Source organism: Lutjanus erythropterus, chromosome 3 (assembly GCF_056507025.1).
Source record: "Lutjanus erythropterus isolate fLutEry1 chromosome 3, fLutEry1.hap2, whole genome shotgun sequence".
NCBI lineage: Eukaryota > Metazoa > Chordata > Actinopteri > Lutjaniformes > Lutjanidae > Lutjanus > Lutjanus erythropterus.
This window is the reverse complement of record NC_139319.1, coordinates 22,005,088-22,026,925: the sequence shown is the minus strand read 5'-3', so window position 1 is coordinate 22,026,925 and position 21,838 is coordinate 22,005,088. Positions and strand designations below refer to the sequence as shown.

The window sequence follows — 21,838 nt, the reverse complement described above, 5'->3', positions numbered from 1 at the left end:
CCTTCTGTTTAAGACAGCCTCATTTTATTCATGATGCTGCTTATGACCCTGAACTCCCCAATGTGAGAAGGTGTGTGTGTGTGTTTGTGCATGAGTGTGTGTGTGTGTGTGTGTGTGTGTTTGCTTTGGGAGATGTGACTCTGTCACCTTCCGCTGGGCTCAGCCAGGTGTGAAAAGGCATTCTGTCAGACCTCCCTGCTACTGGGTCCATTTATCCTTCGTGTGTGTGTGTGTGTGTGTGTGTGTGTGTGTGAGAGTGAGTGTGTGTGTGTGTGTGTATGTGAGTGTATGTGAACGTGTGTGCGTGTGTGTGCTGGGTCCGTTTATCTTCCGTGAGTGTATGTGTTGTCTGCCTGCACCTGGCCCTCAACTAACAAACTCCTCCAAACCACACAGTATAGACCACAAAGCCCTGGGGTATTTACTGTGAAAGTAAGATACTGACACACATGGACACACACAACACACACACACACACACACACGCACGCACACACACACACACACTTCGACAAATATATATAGAGTGGTAAATGGAGTAAAAAGCTCTCCATAACATTTTCATCTGGCCTGTTTCATACAGTTGGGAAGACATTTTTACTCAATAATAGTGGTATTTATACAGAAAGATTTACTTTGAAGAACAGGTTGACTCCAACAACTCTTTCTCAGTCGGTCTTTCTCTTTTACTCACCCACTCACACACGCCCACAGAGACACCCTGGTTTTACTTCTTTTTTTTTGCATACAGCTTTACAGTGTGGGGTTGCACCTTTTCCTGCAGTGACCCCGTCTGCCTACCATCTTCCATCTTTGTGTTTTCTTTTTTGTGATCAACTTTTTATTGAATTTTTTACATGAAAATAGTTGTGCGCAAGGTATGAAAGACAAGGATTTTCATTCAATTTATGTAGTGCATATTACCAGATCCTTGCAAAGAAAGAGACAAACACACGAACAACAAACAAAGACAAACTAACAAAAAGAAAACAAAACAGCCTATCCATTGTATCAAAGTGGCACGTATCTGTGCTTGAAAATGTGGGGTGGGCAGAGAACCAATGAGGACATCCCAAGCCTCTACAGTGGATGCCTGTTGCTTTATGAGTTATAGCTAATGATCTTTCGATTATCATATTATACAGTTTATTATGGTCTTTTTGGCTGCAGTTAAATCTACAAATATGACTTAATTTTAGGGGCTAATTTAATGTTATCACTGAGTCATCATTGAGTTAAAGTAGGGTAGGTGGTTTAGGAATTTGGCATCTAAGTGTTTTCTTATCTTTCACACTAAATACTGTATATACAAAATCTTTAAGAACCCTGGAACACTTGCGCACAGTTTTTGAGGGAACTTGGCAGGTAGCTTGTTTCAAACATCTTAGAGAACTAACCACAGATCTTCTGTGGATGTAGGCTGCCTCACATCCTTCTGTCTCTTCATGTAATCCCAGACAGACTCCATATGTTGAGATCAGGGCTCTGTGGGGGTCACACCATCACTCCCAGGACTCCTTGTTCTTCTTTACACTGAAGATGGTTCCGAATGACATTGGCTGTATGTTCGGGATTGTTATCCTGCTGCAGAATAAATTTGGGGTCAGTCTGACACCTCCCTGATGGTATTGCATGATGGATAAGTATCTGCCTGTAGTCCTCAGCATTGAGGACAACATTAATCCTGACCAAAACCCCAACTCCGTTTGCAGAAATGCAGCCCCAAACTTGCAAGAACCTCCACCATGCTTCACTGTTGCCTTCAGACACTTGTTATTGTACTGCTCTCCATCCTGTCAGTGAACAAACTGCCTTCAGCTACAGTCAAATATTTAAAATTTGGACTCATCCAGAGCACCTGTTGCCATTTTTCTGCACCTCAGTTCCTATGTTTTTGTGCATAGTTGAGTCACTTGGCCTTGTTTCCATGTCAGAGGTATGACTTTTTGGCCACAATTCTTCCATGAAGACCACTTCTGGCCAGACTTCTCTGGACAGTAGATGGGTGTACCAGGGTCCCATTGGTTTCTGCTGGTTCTGAGCTGATGGCACTGCTGGACATCTTCTGATTTTGAAGGGAAGTAAGTAAGTCTGTCATCTGCTGCACAGCCAAGTTTCCTTGGCTGACCACTGTGTCCAAGGTCCTCAGCATTGCCCGTTTACCTTGAACAGCACATCTTGAAACCTCAGTCTGCTTTGAAATCTTTTCCTGGGAGAGACCTTGCTGAAGCAGTGTAACTACCTTGTGTCTTGTTGCTGAGCTCAGTCTTGTCATGATGTCTGATCTGTGACACGAAACTTCCACAACCTCACTTTGGTAGCAGAGTTTGGCTGTTCCACACCCAGTTTTAAACCTCCCACACAGCTGTTTCTGTTTCAGTTAATGACTGTGTTTCAGCTTACATATGAAATTGATGATCATTAACACCTATTTAGTATAATTGGTTAATCATACACCTGACTATGATTCTACAAAATCCCTGACTTTGTGCAAATCTGCCTACAAGACTTGATGCTGTTTTGAAGTCAAAGGGTGGTCAAACCAAATATTGATTTGATTTAGATTTTTCTTGTTTGCTCACTTTGCAATTTGTAAATTGATAAAAATAAACAATTAAATTTTATTTTTTTGAAAGCATTCTTACTTTACAGCATTTCTTCACACCTGCCTGAAACTTTTTCACAGTTCTGTATATTTATTATATTATTTATTATTATGAAGCTGCAAAACCAGTATGTTTGGTTTTCATCAGGAGTAACCCAACTCCTACACAGCTGAAAATGAACATGAAACAATAAAATAAAGCACATACCTGAAAATACAAACAGCGATGCAGGAGAGAAGCTTCTTACCACAGAGATTCAGTTAGAAGCTACAAAAATACTGAGAGCGGAACAGACAGAAACCTTTAAAAATTCCTTTCTCTCTGGTCTCCTGCACAGACTTTAGGTGAGTCTTTCTATTGCACAACAGGAAAAAAAAAAAAAAAAAAAAAAACAGAAAGAAAAACCTTTCTACTGGCAATGGGAAAAGGGTCAAACACCAATTTTAGCAGATTTAGTTGTCTTTAAATCCACATATTCATTAATATTGGTGTAAAAATTGTGTTAGTCTATCCCAGTGTTTCCTAAAGTGTGGGCTGTGGCCCTGAAGGCCCTGCAGGTGGGCCTTGAGAGATCATGAAGTATAATTAAGTAAAATGTTTTTGAGTTTAAATTTTGCAAGATTCAAATTACCATAAAATATTTAGGATTTATTTTGGATTCGGAACTAATCAACTAATAAAACAAAGCCATGGGATATAAATTGTGTGTTATTCTTCATTTATCTGACCAAGTTTAACAGGTGTTACACCGTATTTGGTGACCTGTCATATAGGGGTGGGTGATATAGCCTCAAAATTATATCACAATATTTTAAGGAAATTTGCAATAACATTTATTACGATATAGAAAATAAATACTGAACAATGGCAGCAGCATTTATTAGTGCAAACAAAATGAAGGGAATTTTTCATCCTTCTTTTCCTGTCTACTGACTGTCTACTGTCACTGATGACAGTGACTTAACCTTGTAACTCTTTAGGAGCCTGCACAATATTGCCACCTAATAAAATTGACCTAATATTTTAAGTACAAATGTAAACGAACAGACAAACAAACCTTCAGTCAAAATGTAAACACTCACTGCTTATAGACATAAAATTGAAATGCTTAAAACTTAAATAACAGTTGCCTTGCTTTTTTATTTCTTTAATAAAATATTGTCGTCTGAGGGGAAAAAATCCTCACATTTTTCTCAGATCAGTGTTTATAATTACTAACCGGTGTGCAACATTCCTGTTTTTGTATTAAGGCAGCCAGGTAATTTCCATCAGTTTCACTCTGACACTTCACATCAGTGAGGACATTTTAGTCAACAGCAGACAGCAAACTGCACACTGTCAAGCAGTAAGGAGACGAAGAAGGAGAGACAGCCCCTGGACAGTCATGACTTACATTAATTCAGTGCAGTGACAAACGTTTCATGGAGGAGACGAGCATCTGTTTGTTTGTTACTGAGACAGATATTTTAGTCTGCTGTGTTTAAACCACAGAACTCTACAATAACATCAGGAGTCATAATCAAAAAAGTTTTTATATCGGGAGCACTTCACGCACAGACTCCCCCTTCCTCCCTCCTCTGCTGCCTTTATCTCCTCCCTCACATTTATTAGTAATCAGCATGAAGTAATTAAGTATTTAAAAGTACACAAATTGGACACGCACCACAGAGGTATATGGTAATATTATGATTCATGATCATAAAAAGTTATATCAAGTCAGCACATCTGTCCATACTCACATGCTCTCTCCCTCCCTCTGTCTCTGTTGCAGGTCTGCTTTTTTGTTTTACCTACAGCTACAGCTCCATCAGCTCTCACTCCTCACATCCATGCCTTTTTTATTCCATTTAGCTCTTCCTAAACACGTATTGCAGGTGCAGAAAAAAAGCTGTAGTCCCCATTCGATGCTCCAAAATCAAAACAAGTTTGGAGTGGGAGCGTCAAGGCAGTTTGATGCATGTCAAGATACTTTCAGTGCATCTTCTGCCATTTAGAACAGTGGGTGTACTTCAAAACACGAGCGTCAGATGCCTTTAGTGCATTTAGACCTTCAGACATGTTGTGGCTTGTGTCATTGTTGTGTACTCTAGGGAACATGTCACTATATCATTGATACCGCGAGATTACATTTTACATTTTATCATGTACAAATGTATACTGGTGTTGTCGTGGCACAGCCCTCCTGTCACATCAGCCCTGGCATGTGTCTTGTATCTCGTCATTGGTACAGTTAGTCTCATGTGTTGATCAGAGTTGTGATTAAAGGTTTTGGTGTGCCTCAGAAGATTTTCATATTGGGCTGTGGCATTCTGAAGTTTGGAAATTGCTGGTCTACACAGATCTGACAGGATTGCCCTCTGTCCCCCCTTCTGTTCATATTAGCAATTGAAGCTCTAGCCGTTGCCTTTAGAGCACATACAGAATCATTGGGCATTACAGTTGGGTAGGAAAGATCAATGCATTTGTTTATTTGTGGATGATACCCTCTTTTTCCTGACAAATAAAAAATAAATAGTATTCTCAATCTGATGGAGGGGAAACCCTAATCCTGGATATAAAATTAATAATTCTTAATCCGTATTTAAGTTTCTTAATAAAAAAGAAAGACATAGGCCCATAGGAAATACCCCATTGATTACAACTACTAAAGGTGTTAGGTACATAGGTGTTTAAAATCACTTTTGAATTTAAATCTCAGCAAATTATTATGACCCCTTGATAAATGGAATAACTAAAGCATTGAATCGCTGGTCCTATTTGTGTAAGTCTATGGTCAAACGAAAAAATCAAAATACTTAAATATTTACGTAGAAATCATCAGTATGATGTTTAATACATTGTAGCTGTTTTTAGAGGGGTGAATATGTGTAATTTCATTTTTTGATGAACATATGCATCTGCCAGCCAACCTCATTGTCTCATGTTTCTGTTAGTGTTCTCCTTCACTTCCCAGAATGCTTTTGAACAAGCACTACTTACTACTTTCAAAGATGGGTGTATGGTCGTGTCACTTACTGAAGCATGGCTATGATCTCGTCTGCTCCTCTTATACAAAAAACATTACATCATCATCCCTCCTTTGCTTCTGATTTCTGCTGATTGTTGAGCGTCTGTGCAAAATGGAGGTTGTATAGAGAAGCTTTTTCACTCTGAGTGAGTGATGGAAAAATTCTACCTTAATTACTGGTTTTTCAGTAGGGCTCCAACTAATGAATCATCATTTAGTATAAGAAATGTTTTTTTTGTTTTTTGTTTTTTAAAAAGTATTCAGTATTCATTTTAATTTCCCAGAGTCCAAAGTGACATCTCCAGTTTGCGTCTTTTGTCCAATCAACAGTCAAAACCCCAAAGCGTTTTCATCTACTGTCATAAATGACAATGAAAAGCAGAAAATCCCTAAATTTAAGAAGCTATTACCAGCAAATGTTGGACATTTTTGCCTGAAAAATTACTGAAACCATTAATTATTATGAAAATAGTTAATTTTCTTTCAATCAACAAATCCCTGCAGCTCTAAGGTGAAGATGCTTCTGTTTCTGAACACTCCTGAAGTAGCATTGAAAGTGTGAGAGTGATGTCATCTCGCCCACATTAAGCCAATCAATAACAGGAATACAAAAATACACCAAAGACTTAAACTGACAGAAATGTAGCATATGGCTGTATCTATCAATTATTCTCATTATCAATGAATCTGTCAGTATTTTTGTAGATTAATCAATTAATACATCTGTCTAAAAAATGTCAGAAATCAGAGAAAAATGCAAACGACTTCATCAAATTAGTTGTGTTGTCCAACAAACAGTCCAAAGCTATTCAAGCTACCAAGTCTGAGGCTGAAACCAGTAAATGGTAAAAACAAATTTTTGCTCAATAAAAGGCTTTAAACAATTAATAGATTATCATAATTCTTGATGAGTATTTTGTCAATTCTTACACTGTACATGAACTTAACAGTGGTGGTGTTGTCAAGAGAGATTTTTGACGAAGAATGGAAAGACAAAAAGGAACCGCTTTTATCATTACAACACAGGAAAGAGAAACAAGACGAGGTTTGGGTTTAACGGTTGAGGACAGAGAGGGAATGGAAAACAGGGATGGAGGACAGGAAAAACGGGAAGACAAGAGAGAAGGAATACAATGAAGGTGGGAAATGGATGGCTGGAGAACGATGAGAAAGGGCAAGAAAAGGCAGCGCAAGTTGACCGACCTGCTGTCCTTACACACAGGCTGCATTAATGCATGTAAAGATCATGCATAAATACGTGCATTTATGCACACAACACACAGTAGTGACTTTTTCCTTCTGTCAGTGTTGTCAGGATCCTGCTGCACTGAGTTAAGACCAGAGCGCCATCCTATGGCTGCTGCAGGAAGTGTCAACTCTTTAGCCAGTAAGGATATTTGAAGTGAGAATTTCCCTCCTTTTTTATTAATTTTTTAAACTCTGAATGTGGTTGAAATCATCACTAATTAACCTTGGTGTGCCTTTTTGGTATGTTTTTAACAGCTGTATGTTGGGTGTGGGAGTGAGAAGAGGTCACATGACATAAGAGTCAACATGATTCACCTACATAGGAGAAAAGTACTCTTTTGTGGAGCCGAGAGGGAAAGACAGATAGCTGGAGAAGGGGAGAGAAAGGTTCAGAAGGATGGGAGGAGAGAGAAACGAGGAGAGGTGAGGGTTAGAAAGGGTGAATAGACAGGAGAGAGTGAATGTGAGCACGCAGCAGCTGATTGGTACAGGTATATCGGTGTGTGAGCATTGATTGGCCTCTCTTTAGATAGTAGTGGTGACACCTGTACGTGTGTGTTTATTGATCGCTCCCTCTGCCCACGGTGGTGTATATGTGTGTGTGTGCGTATCGAGCGGATTCTCTCCTCATGGTGGTATCAGTGTGTGTGTATCGATCTTTTCCTCAGGGACAGGTGTGTGTGTGTGTGTGTGTGTGTGTGTGTGTGTGTGTGTGTGTGTGTGTGTGTGTGAGTGTCTCTCGGGGCGCCAGTAGAAAAAAACAGTCGGTGACCTTTTTGTTCCTCACAGAAATTAAGCCGTTTCCTTAAACTCTATTCGGTGTCCCTCTTTCTCACCTCACTGCCCTTTTTTTCTCCCCTTTCATTTAGTATGTTGTACCTTTTTACACCTTTTTTGTCTCACTGTCTTTCTTCATGAGGTTCTTTGCTGTATGCTCGATTCACACATGCCTTTGTTAGCTCAAGGTTAGGACGTTTTTCCCCCTAAAATCCTCTTCGTTCTTTCAGAAAAGAAAATACATTTACATTTCTTTAGAGAAAAAAAAAAAATAAGAATGACCGTCTAACAAAGTAGACCTCTTGAGTTTGTCCATGTCAAATTAAAGCTCATAGCTTTAAAATATTAAAATATTTAGTCTCTATAATTCAAATGGCTCATTTCTTCCACTTTTGTAGGTTGAACTAAATAATTGTTCTTAGATGTGACACTTGCAGAAAACTTAATGAAGACTTTAGAGTCTAAATCCTTTGCAATGTCAATGTCGTGCAAACTTAACATACTCATCTTATGGTGTAAAATCTGTCATTCTCAGGTAATTGAACTTGACAATAGGCTTGAACAAATGTATGCAAACTGTTTGTTTGATATTACATTTATTTGTACATACATTTTATGTCATTTTAAGGGAACAGATGTTTAATAAAGAGTCGGCTACTTTTTCTTCTTTACAGTCCTGTAGAAATGAAATTTCAGTTCTTCGAAGTATATTCTGAATTACATACTGGATGTTCTAAGTAGTTGTGTTTTTGTCTGTTTGTCAGCAGGATTTCAGATAAGATACTGGCAAGATTTTCATGAAACTTAGTGGAATTGTGCAGCATGGGCAAAGGAAAAATCCATTATATTTTGGGGCGGATCCGATTCACGAGGGTGATGCACGAATAATTTTTCACTTTCATTAGCACTGTGTGTAGGGCTGCACAATTAATCAAAATCACAACATGGCTAAGTGCAGTGTCCAAATCATACAACCCTGCATTTTTTAATAAAGGAAAAATATGTGACAGAACCCCATTATGTTGACGTAGTGCAGTGCTGCAGAGATTCCCTGGCCTACAAATCGTGTTCTTCAGATTAAAACATGTTTGTTTGGTACAGACCCCAAGAAACATCACATCGTCATGATTTTAATATTGCTTTCAGTTAAAAAGAAAATTTTGATGCAAATATGATCATTTCCACTAATAATATAATAGCAATTTCAGTAAAAATAATTACAATATGACTTTTTATCATATTTTGTAGCCCTAATTGCATTTAACCTTGGCAGAAGTTTGTGATCTCCGAGTGACTTTCTGGTTCATATATATATTTTGCCCAATAGTTACTATTTTAAGGAACATCACAAAACATTTCCTCGTATCAGGACATGGTGCTGATAGGGCACTTTTGACATCTTTCAGATTTTAAATTACAGTGAAATTTGAGGACAAACAATTTCATATTTTACATATGTTCAGGTTGTCATTTGATTGTGAAAATTATGCATTTGATTCATATTGTCTACAAATTAGGGGTAGAAATGTGATGTTCTGCTGTTTTTCTTCAATGACTCTGGACTATAAAGCAGTTAGATTTATTTTTGTTACTTAAAAAACTATTGTATTATGGGATAAGAGTTTATATACGGAACTCCATATGTCTTTAGACAGGAAATGAATTTTGTATTTACATAGTCGTTATATGTTAAATTTGACTTAAATGTCCAGTTCTTTGTGGAGATGATCTCTGTGAATGTGTCTGGTACATTGTGTCCCAGGTTCATTGTTTGCCCCGCTGACTTCTAATAGTTCTTGGTGAATTGCAGGGCAAGAGCAACTACAAAAAAGAGGATTTTAGTACATTTCTGGTGTAATATAAACTAGATCTAACTGACTGCCTTTCAGAGTAAAACACTACTAGTGCACGAAGCTGAAGCTGAAAATTCGTGTCCTGCCCAGTGACCAAGTCAGGGCACTAAGCAAAACTAGCACATTATTCCTTCTCAGGATACGTTTGAAAGATCTTTTTCTCTTCTACTATTAGAAAGAACTGGAGTGTTTGTTTACAGCTGTTTCACTGTGATAAATACAATTTAATGATTATGACAGAGTGCATCTTTTCTGACCTCGACCAATCTCACTCCAGCAGTTGAAAGCGGCCACAGCATGCTGTGTTAGAGTGCCCTCCAGTGGTCCAACAGAGAACTGCACCACAATCACGCACGAGTAAAAGAAGACGCTCTTGTTTAGATTTTCTCCTTGTGGGCGCTTGTTTGTTATGAACATACGTGGTTTCCTGTTTATTTACAGAATCAGAACCAGTTTTATTGGCCAAGTATGTGCACACATGCACACATAATTTCCCAGTATTCTTTTATTCTTCATGGACCTGGCATTATTTCAATCACAAAAGGTTATCCTTAGGTAAAAACCTGTCTTTTCGATGTAGAATAAAGAGAATAATTGGAAATGAGATAACACTAGAATAGAGTAGAATTCCTTTTCCTTTATATCCTTTATAATGATATAACTTGACTAAAACAATGCCCTAATGTACAATAACAGGTACTACACAATGAAAAACAACTGGAAAAAAGGAAACTACAGCTGTAAAAAGAATAAAATAGTCACCAAACACCACGTAATATATTGACAGAAATACTTGAATTGACAAACTTAAATAATGCATATCACATTAACAAAAACATGCGATAAATATGTCACTTTGTAGTCGTATATATACGGTACTCACATTTTTAAAGGAGTTTAAGCAGTGACCCCCTTATACGAGTAAAGGCTTATTCACATCTCACCCATTTTTTTCTAACAAAACTTTACACAGTGGTTAAACCTTACAAATAACAATGAACAATACAGCTCTTAACTCTTCTCTTCTTTCTGCTGAACTTGAAATCACAGGTTTAAGTTTTGACCTTTATTCCACTTCTTCTTCTGTCCTTCCCTCTGTCTGTCTGACCTCTTTTTTCCCCCACAGTCCTCTTACGAGAATGTGCTCAATTCAAACAGTTCTCTGTAAAAATCCTTTAAATCCACATCTATTCAGTGAGCTGTTTTTGCTGCCTCATCATTGTACAGTACAGACTCTCACCTCTGTCATGTCAAAAGGCTCTCACCTCTTTATTCACCTTCGGACTGAGACACTGATGGTCCAGGAAGGAGCAGAGGCTACATTTGCAAAAAAGGAAATGGCTTTTTTATGTTTTCAGTCTAGTTATATTAATAATTAACAATCATCAGGGCAAAGAAAGTAAAGTCCTGCTGGTTCAAGTCTTCTGACGTATGGTACATTCTCACATCCAAAAACATATTCAGTTAAGTTCATTCTTAAATTTCCCACATGGGACGTTTGACGTGCAGGATGGCAAAAATAGACACGTAGAAAACAAACTAAAGAACAGAGAACAAAATAGCTTAAACAATTAACTTTAATGATCAGCAACTATCAACTAAATATGACATTTGAGTCACTTTTTAAGCAAAAGAGCCAAAATATTTGCTTGTACCAGCTTCTTAAAGGTGATTCTTGTCTTTTTTTCTCTCTTTTATCATTGTAAGCTAATATATCTTGTCTCTGATGTGTTGATCAGACAAACAAGCAACTTGAAGGTCTTACCCCGGGCTCTTCAAAATAATTTGTGATGGGCATTTGTCACAATTCTTTTTTTTTTTTTTTGTTTTTTACATTTACAGCCCGACCGATAAATCTGTCGACTGATATTATTGGCCCTATGTTGCCTTATCACAACTGTAATGCTCTAAATTGGCATTGGCATATATATTGTCAGTTTTTCATCTACATGAAAACTAATGCAGTTTTTATTTCTAAGCTTTATAGGCAACACTTATGTGTATTTGATTCTTCATCCTAATTAAGTATTAATTCATACATATATTTATCTTTATGTATATATTATTTTTATTTATAGTTTTTAATAATTATTAAAAACGTTGGTGAAAGTTTAATGTTTCAGTGCCCTGATGTCATTTTCAACAATAATGTTTATTGGTAAATTATAAAATGTAATTCCTCGGTTACATAACCACTCTTAAGGAATCATTGCAAAAATAGTGTTTATTAGTCATGCAAGAGTTTCGATACTAAATAAATTTTCAATTTCAATTGTCACAAGCAGAATTGGCAGTTTTCTCCTTATATTTTTTTCTTTTCACCCCAGCCTGCTTGTGCTAAAGCGCATGTACAAAGAAATAAAAAAAAACAACTTACTGGTAGTTATATCACACTTGATATTATATAGATGATCTTTTCAAAGAACAATTTGAAAATGTAAATGACCGTTGTCAGGGCATTAAACCAATGATCTGCTGATTTTTACAAAACAAGATTCAGTAGTCTAACAATGGCTCAACCGTCAGAGCTAAAAAAAAATAAATCAAATTGTGTCCATAAAATCTGAAGTCAAATAGAATTGTGGACTTGGAGAATCATGACACCCCTAGTAATTATGTATGTATTCTATATTCTGTGTATTATATTTTTGTACAAAAAATATCTGTTGATATATTGGTATTGAATTTTTTAAATTCTCTAATATGTGTATCGGCATCTGCCCCAAAAATCCACTAGTGGTCGGGTCCTAAAAACACAGCCCTTGTTGCATCGTACAGAGTTGTGTCCAGCCGGTGGCTTCTTCTCTGAAACAGCAGATGGGTGTACTAACTACTAACTACTAAGTCTGACTGCAAATCATCAACATATTCGGTGAGCACAAATTTGATGCAACACCACAGATAAACACTGGCCGCTGTCATTGGTGAAAGTCTCATTGCAAATGTCAAGATGAATATTGGCTGTTAAATCACTGCAAAACAAAAATGGGTAATACACAGATCTTTTGTCAAAACCTTGCACGGAGTTCACTGTATTTGCTCGGGGCACTTCATTGGTTTGTTCTTTGGTACAGGTGTCCTCACATATGCGACTGAACGTACATGCGAAACCATAGGAATGTACACACAAATGCACACACGCATGCTCACACACTCTGTCACACATACAGGTGCGGTGTTATCAGAGGTCTTGCAGGCTTTGCAGGTCTTTGTGCCTTTCTGCTTAGCTGCATGGTGTCAATTTTGGTGAGTGAGTGTGTGTGAGTGTGTGGAAGTGCGAGTTTGTGCATGATTTGTTGGCTGAGATGTAAAATTAGGGTTTAACATCCTGACCAGGGCATAAGAGGCTGAGTCCATATGTCTACATCCCTGTCTCTCATGTTCATACATGTTGTGTCTGTCTAATTGCTGGGACTAATGTGAGCGATATATTTCCATAAACACGACCTCACACTTGCAACAATAGAAAAAAGCCTCTGAACTCAGCAGTGGGTGCTGAGAATAGAATAATTTAGGCCTAGATTTGAATAGATTAGCTTGTATCCTCTGTTACGCCTTCCACGGTGTGACCAGATTACCTCCAGTCGCTGCCCCAAAAAGGCGGACGGGGGGTGGGGGTGGTGGGGGGTGTCCTCCAGAGGTGGCAACCCACCACCGTTCACCCCTGCATCACATTATCATTACTTTCCAGGAGCTTTTTCTCCCTCTAAAGAGAAGATCAGGACTGCTCTTGATTGTGCTCAGACTGATTGACTGACTGACGGGAGGAGATAGGAAGAGCCTCTGGGAATTTACACTGTGTGCGCGAGTCCTCCTGCAGGGTGCGGGGTTACGGCTTCGGTCTGAGTCTTTGTGAACTGGCAGACACAAAGGGGGCAGGAATCACATCTGGTTATTTGGAGGAACCCCCTCCTCCTCGTCTTCCTCCTCGTTCTCCTCCCAAACTGCACACATGCACACCTCCACCTTAAACAGTCTCCTAAGACTGATTGATTTTCTTGCGCCTGTGTTTGTGAGTGAAGGTAAACACTATAATTACATGCATTACAATTTTGAAAACGTTCAAAAATCCCACATGAGAAAAAGTGGATTAAAGGAGCAATATGTAACAATTAAGCATTCAAAAATGAGTACAGCAGTCCAAATAGCAATTTGGAGCCATAGATGGTATATTAACAAGATTGCAGTTCTATTTAAAATGCAGTCTAAGGGCCCCCTCCTGTCCAAACTCAGCTCAGGCAGGCTGCAGGAGTGCAAGACAAGCGCAAAGTTATAATTGGCAATAACAAGCGATGATGAGTCCTCCACTGTAAATTGATCCATTGTCACTTGTCTGTCAATGTAAAACTAAACCTGTTTTCCTGGAAACAAAAGCATACTTCTTTGAAAACACACACTCTGGAGTTGGAGTTCAGTGGCTTCCTGTCTCCTGATCGCCAGACACCATTAACATACAGCTCAATTTGACTGTTACTGCTTCTACAAGATTATTAATGATTTCTTATAATTCAAACAGAAACCTATTCATTTGGTGAACATTTGGCATTAATTTGAACTTGTATTAAAGGGATTGTTCACGCAAAAATGAAAATTCACTCATTATCTACTCACCTTCACCACGAACTATCCCTTTAGCGTGAAACAGACAAACAAAATCCCTAATTCCACCCTGTCATGGACGTTTCAAAGGAAGACACCATGGCTGTAGAGTTGTTTTCAGATTAGCTGGTATTTCAACTTCGCATATTTTCTTAATTTCTGATGACATACCATGGTTGTTTTATGATTTATTACTGTAAATAGCTTACAGATTTCTCTTTTAATGGTCCTGTAGTTCATTTTGTTTGTATTCTCCTTGAAAAGCATCTTATAACCATTTCTCAACAGTCTAATTAACCCTCCCTGTTAACCTAATATGTACATACTGGCATGTTGCACACACACACACACCACAAGGGTCTGTTTGTTTTGGTATGAGCCCAGTAGTCTTGTGTTGTGTTGCAAGGCTGTTTTCTATGATAAAGCATGCAGAGTTGGTCCCCTGTGGGTCCAGTAACATATGCAAACCTCTCCCCATTGCTGCAATAACATATGCAAAATAGCGCCGCTGGCCCCGGCCCCCATGCTCCCACCACCCGTTACCGTTCAGATCCCACCCCCTCACACACACAAGCCTGTTTGCTTCTCGGATTGTGTTTGATAACTCTGTGTGTGTGTGTGTGTGTGTGTGTGTGTGTGTGTGTGTGTGTGTGTGTGTGTGTGTGTGTGTGTGTGTGTGTGTGTGTGTGTGTGTTCCTTCAGATTGTAGTCTGTAACAGTCTGAGCTTTGTTTTGGCCAAAGGATTATCACGGCTTTGCCACCAGCAGCTAAGGCAAGGAGCAGAGGAGAGCAGGGCTTACAGAGACACTGTGTATGTGTTGGGACAACTGTGGGAAAACACGCTTGTGTGTGTGTGTGTGCATGCATGAGAGGCCACGGATGGCTGGTTGTCTGTGTCCACGCAGCCAAACACCCTCCTATACACCCTCACACATCTTAAAGCGTACGTCCTCTTCCAGCTTCGGTCTTCTTTTTGTGTCACCGACTCAGAGTGTCTCTGACCAGCTCCAGAAGCTCTTCCTGTCATATCAGGAGGAAGCGGTTCAGACTCGGATCTCTCTGGCCATCTCTGCACTTGAGAGGATTGTTAGTTAAACGCAGATAAATGGTTTTAATGCAGCCTCCCATACCGTGAATTGTCTGTCATGCAAGTTTAAGAATGGGGAGATTATGGGGCTTTTGGGAAGGCTGGAAAAGATGTAGATGTGATTGATCATGTTTGTTAGATATGATGTTAGAATCTGACTGGGGTGCTGTCAGATAATGAATCAGAGGTGTTCAGTAACAGGATATGTATATTCAATTATATAGTCCTTTATCCTGGTTTTATAAGCTTCATGCTTTTGAAATAATCTACTTTAAAGTGTCTCTTGAGCTCACACCAAGATGAGGGTGTAAAAACTTGCTGCGGATTCAAGAAATGATGTACATAATTTTATAGGTTTTACACAGTTATAACTATTGATAATTTCAAGAGTACAGTTGTACAAGAAAGACAACTTTTTCATGCAGACGGCAATGATGTGAGCAGAAACCCAAATCAGAGACGAATCATAGCATAATAGATTGAATTGACATTTTTCCATATCTGACTCAAAGGACAGAGGATGTCATATGCTGTACAGATTGTAAAGCCCCTTAAGGGAAACTGTGATCTGTGATACCAGGCTATATAAATAAATTTGACTTGACACTTATTCAAATATTGACAAACCAAAGCAAAAAAAGAAAGAAAACAAAAGCATCTTATTTCCATTGTGGTCCTGGCCTGCCCCATATGCAGTAGAGTGTAAAACACCAGCATTAGTGATGTGGTGCTTTGAGATTGCAGCCTGAAAAACAACCACTGAGCTGAAGCAATCAGCCACTTGGACGATGTCAAGTGTGATGTGAATTGGCAGAGTGACATTACTCATCTGTCTTAAGAATATTTGCGAGTTCAAGCATGCGTTTCCTGTTTTGGTATCATCTCAAGTCAAGCTCACCTTTGTTTAACTTGTTCAACTGCTCAGCTGACCGAGCACGTTTTGTCAAACTCCCAAACTAAAATATATGTAGCACTGCATTTTGATTGTTCTGATCAATATTTATTTATCACTTTGAAACCTTTTTGGTCCGGTGTGGGGGGCAAGTTTGTTGAATGTAAGGGTAAAATGACCTCACCTTAAAGTCAGTATGCATTAATCAAAGTCTTCTTGGATGGTCAGATTTGGTGGAGGATCTTTTTTTCTGTAACTCTAAAACCTTTTATTGTTCACACAACCTGTGCTTTTTGTCACTTTTCATGTGCACAAACAAGTGCAACACTACAAGTTCCCTTCAGGAAAGACTGTCTGAAGTAGCCGCCTTTATCCCTATATTTGGAGAATTATCATATCTTGCCTCACTCTGTGATAGGCTTTTCACCACACCACTCATAGATATTAACATTTTCGATTCAGATGTGGTTGGACAACACATTGTAGAAATTATTTTGAACCATGACCTGGCCTATAAATATTTTTAAGACGTAGGACATGACAGGATTCTTCAGGTGTGCTCTCCTCAAGTATAGTTAGTATAATACTACAACAGACAATAATCGCTGCCTCATCTATAATGTCAAATATTTACTCCTTTATGCCAAATTTTGTCAGCTGAGATTTCCCTATAAGATTTCACTTATAGACATCCAGCGAGAATAATCTTGAAGCTGGTCCAGCCTGGTAGCTCATTTGGTGAAGCATGCACACCATGTACTGATGCTGAGTCTACCTGAGTAATCCTTGTTGCCAACTGTTTTGATAATCAATTAATTGTTCAAGTAAATTTTGCAGGCAAAAATGGCAGAAAGTCCGGCTCAAATATTTCCTGCTCCATATTTCTCTGTTTTATATCATATTAAACTGAATACCTTTGGGGTTTGGTTTAAAAACATGACCTTTAAAGACAGTTCCTTGGACTTTGAGAAACTTGGATGGACATATTTCACTATTTTCTGACATTTTATAGGCCATTAATGATGCATAAATCTGGAAAATAATTGTCAGTTTAATTGATAATGAAAATATCTGTTAGTTGCTGCTCTGTTAACAGTGTCAACAAATATTTAATTAAAATGTTGTAAATATACAGTAAAGTGATGCAATGGCAGAACTTGTTTCTCTTAAGTTTAATCAGAAATTGATTTCAGCGGATATTTAAGGAGAAACAGTTTCGAGAGTGAGCCAGAATTACTGGATTGGATTTGTTTCCATTGCGATCACAATATGTTACCTCTGGCTTTTACAAAGAAAGACACATAACTAATATTAGTTTGCTGCAGAGTCGAGGCTAAATCTCAAATTCCAAAACTATCAAAAAATATGCCTGTGTCATATTGACTTTCACTGCACAGCCTGACTCTCTAGGACTGTGCTCCAAACCCCTGAGAACGAAAGAGAAAGACACCAAACTGATATGATCCCTCAGGCCCTCACCCCGTTAGCAATTTAGATGCCCCTGATAGGAAGCGCCGGATGAAAACAGAGAGCAGGAATGAGTGAGGGATGAAGGTTCATCCAGTTAATTAATATTGTATGAGGCACACAACTCCTCACACGCCAGGTTTTTTTTTTTTTTTTAGACAACTATCACAGGTTGATGGGAGAATAGGCGGGGATTTCATTTCTTCTTTTTTTCTCCTCCTCTCTCGTGCTTTCATTCATTCTGTCTCTGTGCTGGATCAGAGTGTGTGGAGATAACACCAGCCCAAGGTCAGGGAGGGAGAGACAGAGGGAGACCTACAGCCAATTTACATGAAAGATGAATGGGAAGAGGGGCAGGAAGGGTGGAGGTCGGGAGGGGGGGGGCCTCGAGACGGGGACTGTGATCTCCTTAGGGTGCACATGTGTGTGTGTGTGTGTCTGTGCTTGCAAGAGGTCTGTGATCTCCTGGCCTTTGTGATGGAGATGGGCCCGGCCGGCCTGACCCGATAATGACGCGACGCTCTAATAGCATTCATCCTTTCTGCCGCAAAACTACTCAAGCGGAAAAGAGAGGGAGAGGGAGGGGGGGAAAAAACAAGTGTGAGGGGTGGATGTGGGGATGGAGGGGTGTGTACGGAGGAGAGAGGGAGGCAGGATAGGAGAAGAAAAGGAGGGGAGGTTAGCTGAGCTATGTTTAAGAAATGACGTGGGCCACAAATCATTTGTAATCTCTGAATCAGGGCTGAGAGAGAAGGGAGGGGGCACCATAGATGAGTGTGAAGGTGTGTGAAGCTGTGTGTGTGTGTTTTAGAGAATGGCATTAAGCGTGTGTGAGTGTGTGTGTAACATTAGCAGTAAATGCACTGTGCCTGTGTCTCCTCTCTTCTCTCTTTATCAGCGTATATTTGTTGTGGGCGCTGGAGCATGGAAGGCTTTCAGAACACTGGCCCATAGGGGACGGGACCCCGTGTCCAACATACACACACACACACACACACACAAACAGACACACACACAGACGGTTACTTATCATACAGGGTCATTACAGGCCTCTAACTATAGCCTTGGTAATCACTGGTTTATATCAGCCCCCATATTCAGCGTACAATACGCAGCAGCTCATATCAATAGAGAGCATGGGAATGATGGCAGAGAGGAGGGAGAATGGGAGACGAACTGAAAGGTTAAACCACCACATTTTTATAGAGAGGACAAAATTGCCTTTCTAGTAACAAGCTCCTTTCATTTTCTCCATATAGACCAAAGCGGGTACTCCTGTGAAGCAGCAGGGAGAGGACCGGGGTCGAAACCCTGCCTACTGCTACAACTGCTCCAGGAAAGGACACTTTGGCCATGTGAGTAGCTCACTCTGTCTGTGGTTTATGTAACCCTGTCTTGATTTTATCTGTGTTGCATATTACATGTGTGGGTATTTTAACATTTCGCTTGAAAGTATTTTTTATTTTTTTTTATTTACTCCTTCACTGCAAATCAGAAGTAGTTCAAAATAGGGTAGTGGTTTCAATATTGGACATGAAAAAGCGATCTTGAGCCGTCCCTGAGTGTCTGCCAATACTGATACCGATCAGGTACCATCTTTTTTCCTCTCGTAAACAACTGAACTCCTCCTAATAAATTTGTGCGGAAACACTTTGCTTAACCCAGACGTCTAAAGAACATCCTGCTCAAACTGTGAAACAAAAATTCTGCTCCCATGCTTGAAGAAATACAGTCAACAACACGGCTCTGTGATGCTACACTGTTGCTTCTGTTTATTGAAACTTTTTCATACACAACTTTAGGCAGCATTTTTGATTGGTGAACACCATTCAAACGTTCAAAATTAAATTTAAATAAATTGTATAAATGCATAAATGTCACTCAGCTTTTGTGCTTTTTCTTTATTGACCTAGAAATAACTCCTCATAGCTGACATGTTGCTCAAAGTTTGGTTAAGCATTCATGTGATAGCTTAGGCGACTGGATCTTATTGAATTATTTTTATTATTTTTCTTCTTCGTGTGTGTCATATATTTGTGTGTTTTCCTCAGGCATGCACACGGCAGAGGATGTTTAATGGGACGTATCCCACCATCCCATTCATCAACCACTACGACACTGTGGAGGACGTCGACCGCAGACGACACAGGATAAAGCTGAAGGTTAAAGGTGAGTCACACACAGAAACACATATGAAAAAAACAGCTGTTCTTTTTTTATTATGACTTCAGTCATAACTTCTCTCTTCACTGTGGCCTTCTAGCAGTATTATATGTTTGTTCAGGGAAGTTGTGGAAGAAATAATCAGATCCTTTACTTTCTTATCAGAAAAATGTACTTAAAGTAACAAAAGTGAAAGAAAAGTACTTGTTCAGCAGAAAAAAAAAATCAGAGTGATATTTACAGTATTAATTAATTATTAATTACAGTAGTAATTAAGTTAAAATAATATAGTATTGTTCTACCAGCTGAATAACCCTGTGTTAACACTCCTATCAATTTATGTTTGTGCATATTTTATATAGCTATTTGCAGAGATATAACTTTAGAAATAGCCTTTGTTTAACCTGACTTTGCCTCTTGATGCTCACATCTCTGATTCAGTGAAAACATCAAACAAGTTATTTGTTTCTGTTTTCCTCAGAACTGAAGAGAAATGGCTTTTTCCCTGGTGATCGTCAGACCCCTCTCACTCCAGGACCACCAAAAAAGAAACAGAAGATCAGCCACAAAACACAAAATCACAAAAACAACCACAAATCTAACCATACACCTCACAAAAGCCCTAACAACCACAAACCCAGCCCAAGTCATGTCTTTTTTAATGATAACCATGACTTTAGTACCCCGGCACCCACAAAAAATAAGTACAGAAAGTTCAAACAACAGGAAAGTGGCAGCAATGTGAAACCATGGAAACCCAAGAGACCAGTGCCCACCTCGAGAAATATACCAACTAAACTAGCTTTGGATGAGGCAGATGACTTTCCTAGAGGTGGAGGCCAAGGACAGACTATACAGATGAAGAAGAAGAGGAACAGGATGAAGAAACCGAAGCAAGTTCCTTCAGTGTCCCCACATGGACACAAAGACAGCAGACCAGACCGTCTCTGTTGGACTGTAACTGGAGAGATGAAGGGGTCGGCGTCAAAGCCAGAGAAAGGAAAGAAGAACAGGAGAAACCGAGCTCAGAGGACTGCTGCCAAAAAACACGATGCACAGATGTACCCAACAGATGAGAACCTGTTTATCATCAAACAGAGGAAGCGCAGAAGATAGCTTCAGTCTGTGTGAGGTGTGGGCGTCAGGGTCCGTCAGCACCGTGACCTCCGTGACCCGACCCTGTAGTATGTGTTCATGACATTCAGGGACGTGTCAGACATCTCGTTGACTCGGGTCAAAACAGTTGTGACTCACCAGTGCTGCTTCAGGGAGTTCATAGACCTTTTTCACAGAAGACATTTTAACATGTGACAGTGGGAAAAGCACGTGTGAGAAATAAAAAGGAATGACGGCTCAGTTCCATTTAGCTGCTTCATTTCAGGGTCCTGGTATTGTCCATGCTGGCTCATTGTCACTTAAATAGAACAGAGCTATTGTTAGAGAATATGTACAAAATTTGACGTTTGTTAAAAGATGTTGCTCAGGGACCTGTAAAAGCGACATATAGTCACATCTTAAGTTAGCTAATGTTAGCAAAACACTTGACATTTGATGTTGATGAGCTAGCTAGTTAGCTAGCATTTTGCTAACATTCTCAAATCAGCTATCAGATGTAACTAGCAAGCTAACAGTTTATGTCTGGCTAGGTAGAGTTTTGCTAACATTAGCTAAGTTAAGATGTGGTTTTTACTGGTCCCAACATAGACAAGCCGAGCACACTGCATATCTAAGTACAGGAAGCAGAAAGGGAGAAATTTGACCAAGGTTCTGTCAGGTACCAAGCTCGCTGTTATTGGAGGACAGAGTAAAAAGGGGTGAGACTTATTAAGTTATTTCCTCAAGACTGTCATGCAGGTGTCCATATGAATATGGGAACAGGCTGTCCTTGCTGTAGTAATTCCTCCTGTCTGTCCTGGACATTTAAAAATCATTTACTAATTTACTTTCACTGTAAGTGACGGGGAACAAAATTCACAGTATTCATTTAAATGAAAGTAATGTGAGGCTTCAGCCGTTTGAGTCAGACAAATCAAGTAGATCTTGTCACAACCCTTCCACTGCAGCTCAACGGGGAAACAAAACAAGGGTAAAATGACTGTAGATTTTAAAAATATCCACTTGGTTTGTCTAATATCAGAC

The 21,838-nt window shown here is 39.2% G+C and overlaps 1 protein-coding gene across 1 annotated transcript in view; it reads left to right on the top strand.

The window, feature by feature from the left end:
* Positions 1-21,057, top strand: part of LOC146329997 (zinc finger CCHC domain-containing protein 7-like) — a 38,805-nt gene extending 17,748 nt beyond the window's left edge. The window contains exons 6-8 of the mRNA XM_084714465.1: positions 18,796-18,891; positions 19,588-19,705; positions 20,181-21,057. Coding sequence (XP_084570591.1) covers positions 18,796-18,891; positions 19,588-19,705; positions 20,181-20,815 — 849 coding nt within the window. The 3' untranslated portion in view covers positions 20,816-21,057. The remainder of the gene's footprint in view (positions 1-18,795; positions 18,892-19,587; positions 19,706-20,180) is intronic.
* The last annotated feature ends 781 nt before the right edge of the window (positions 21,058-21,838 follow it).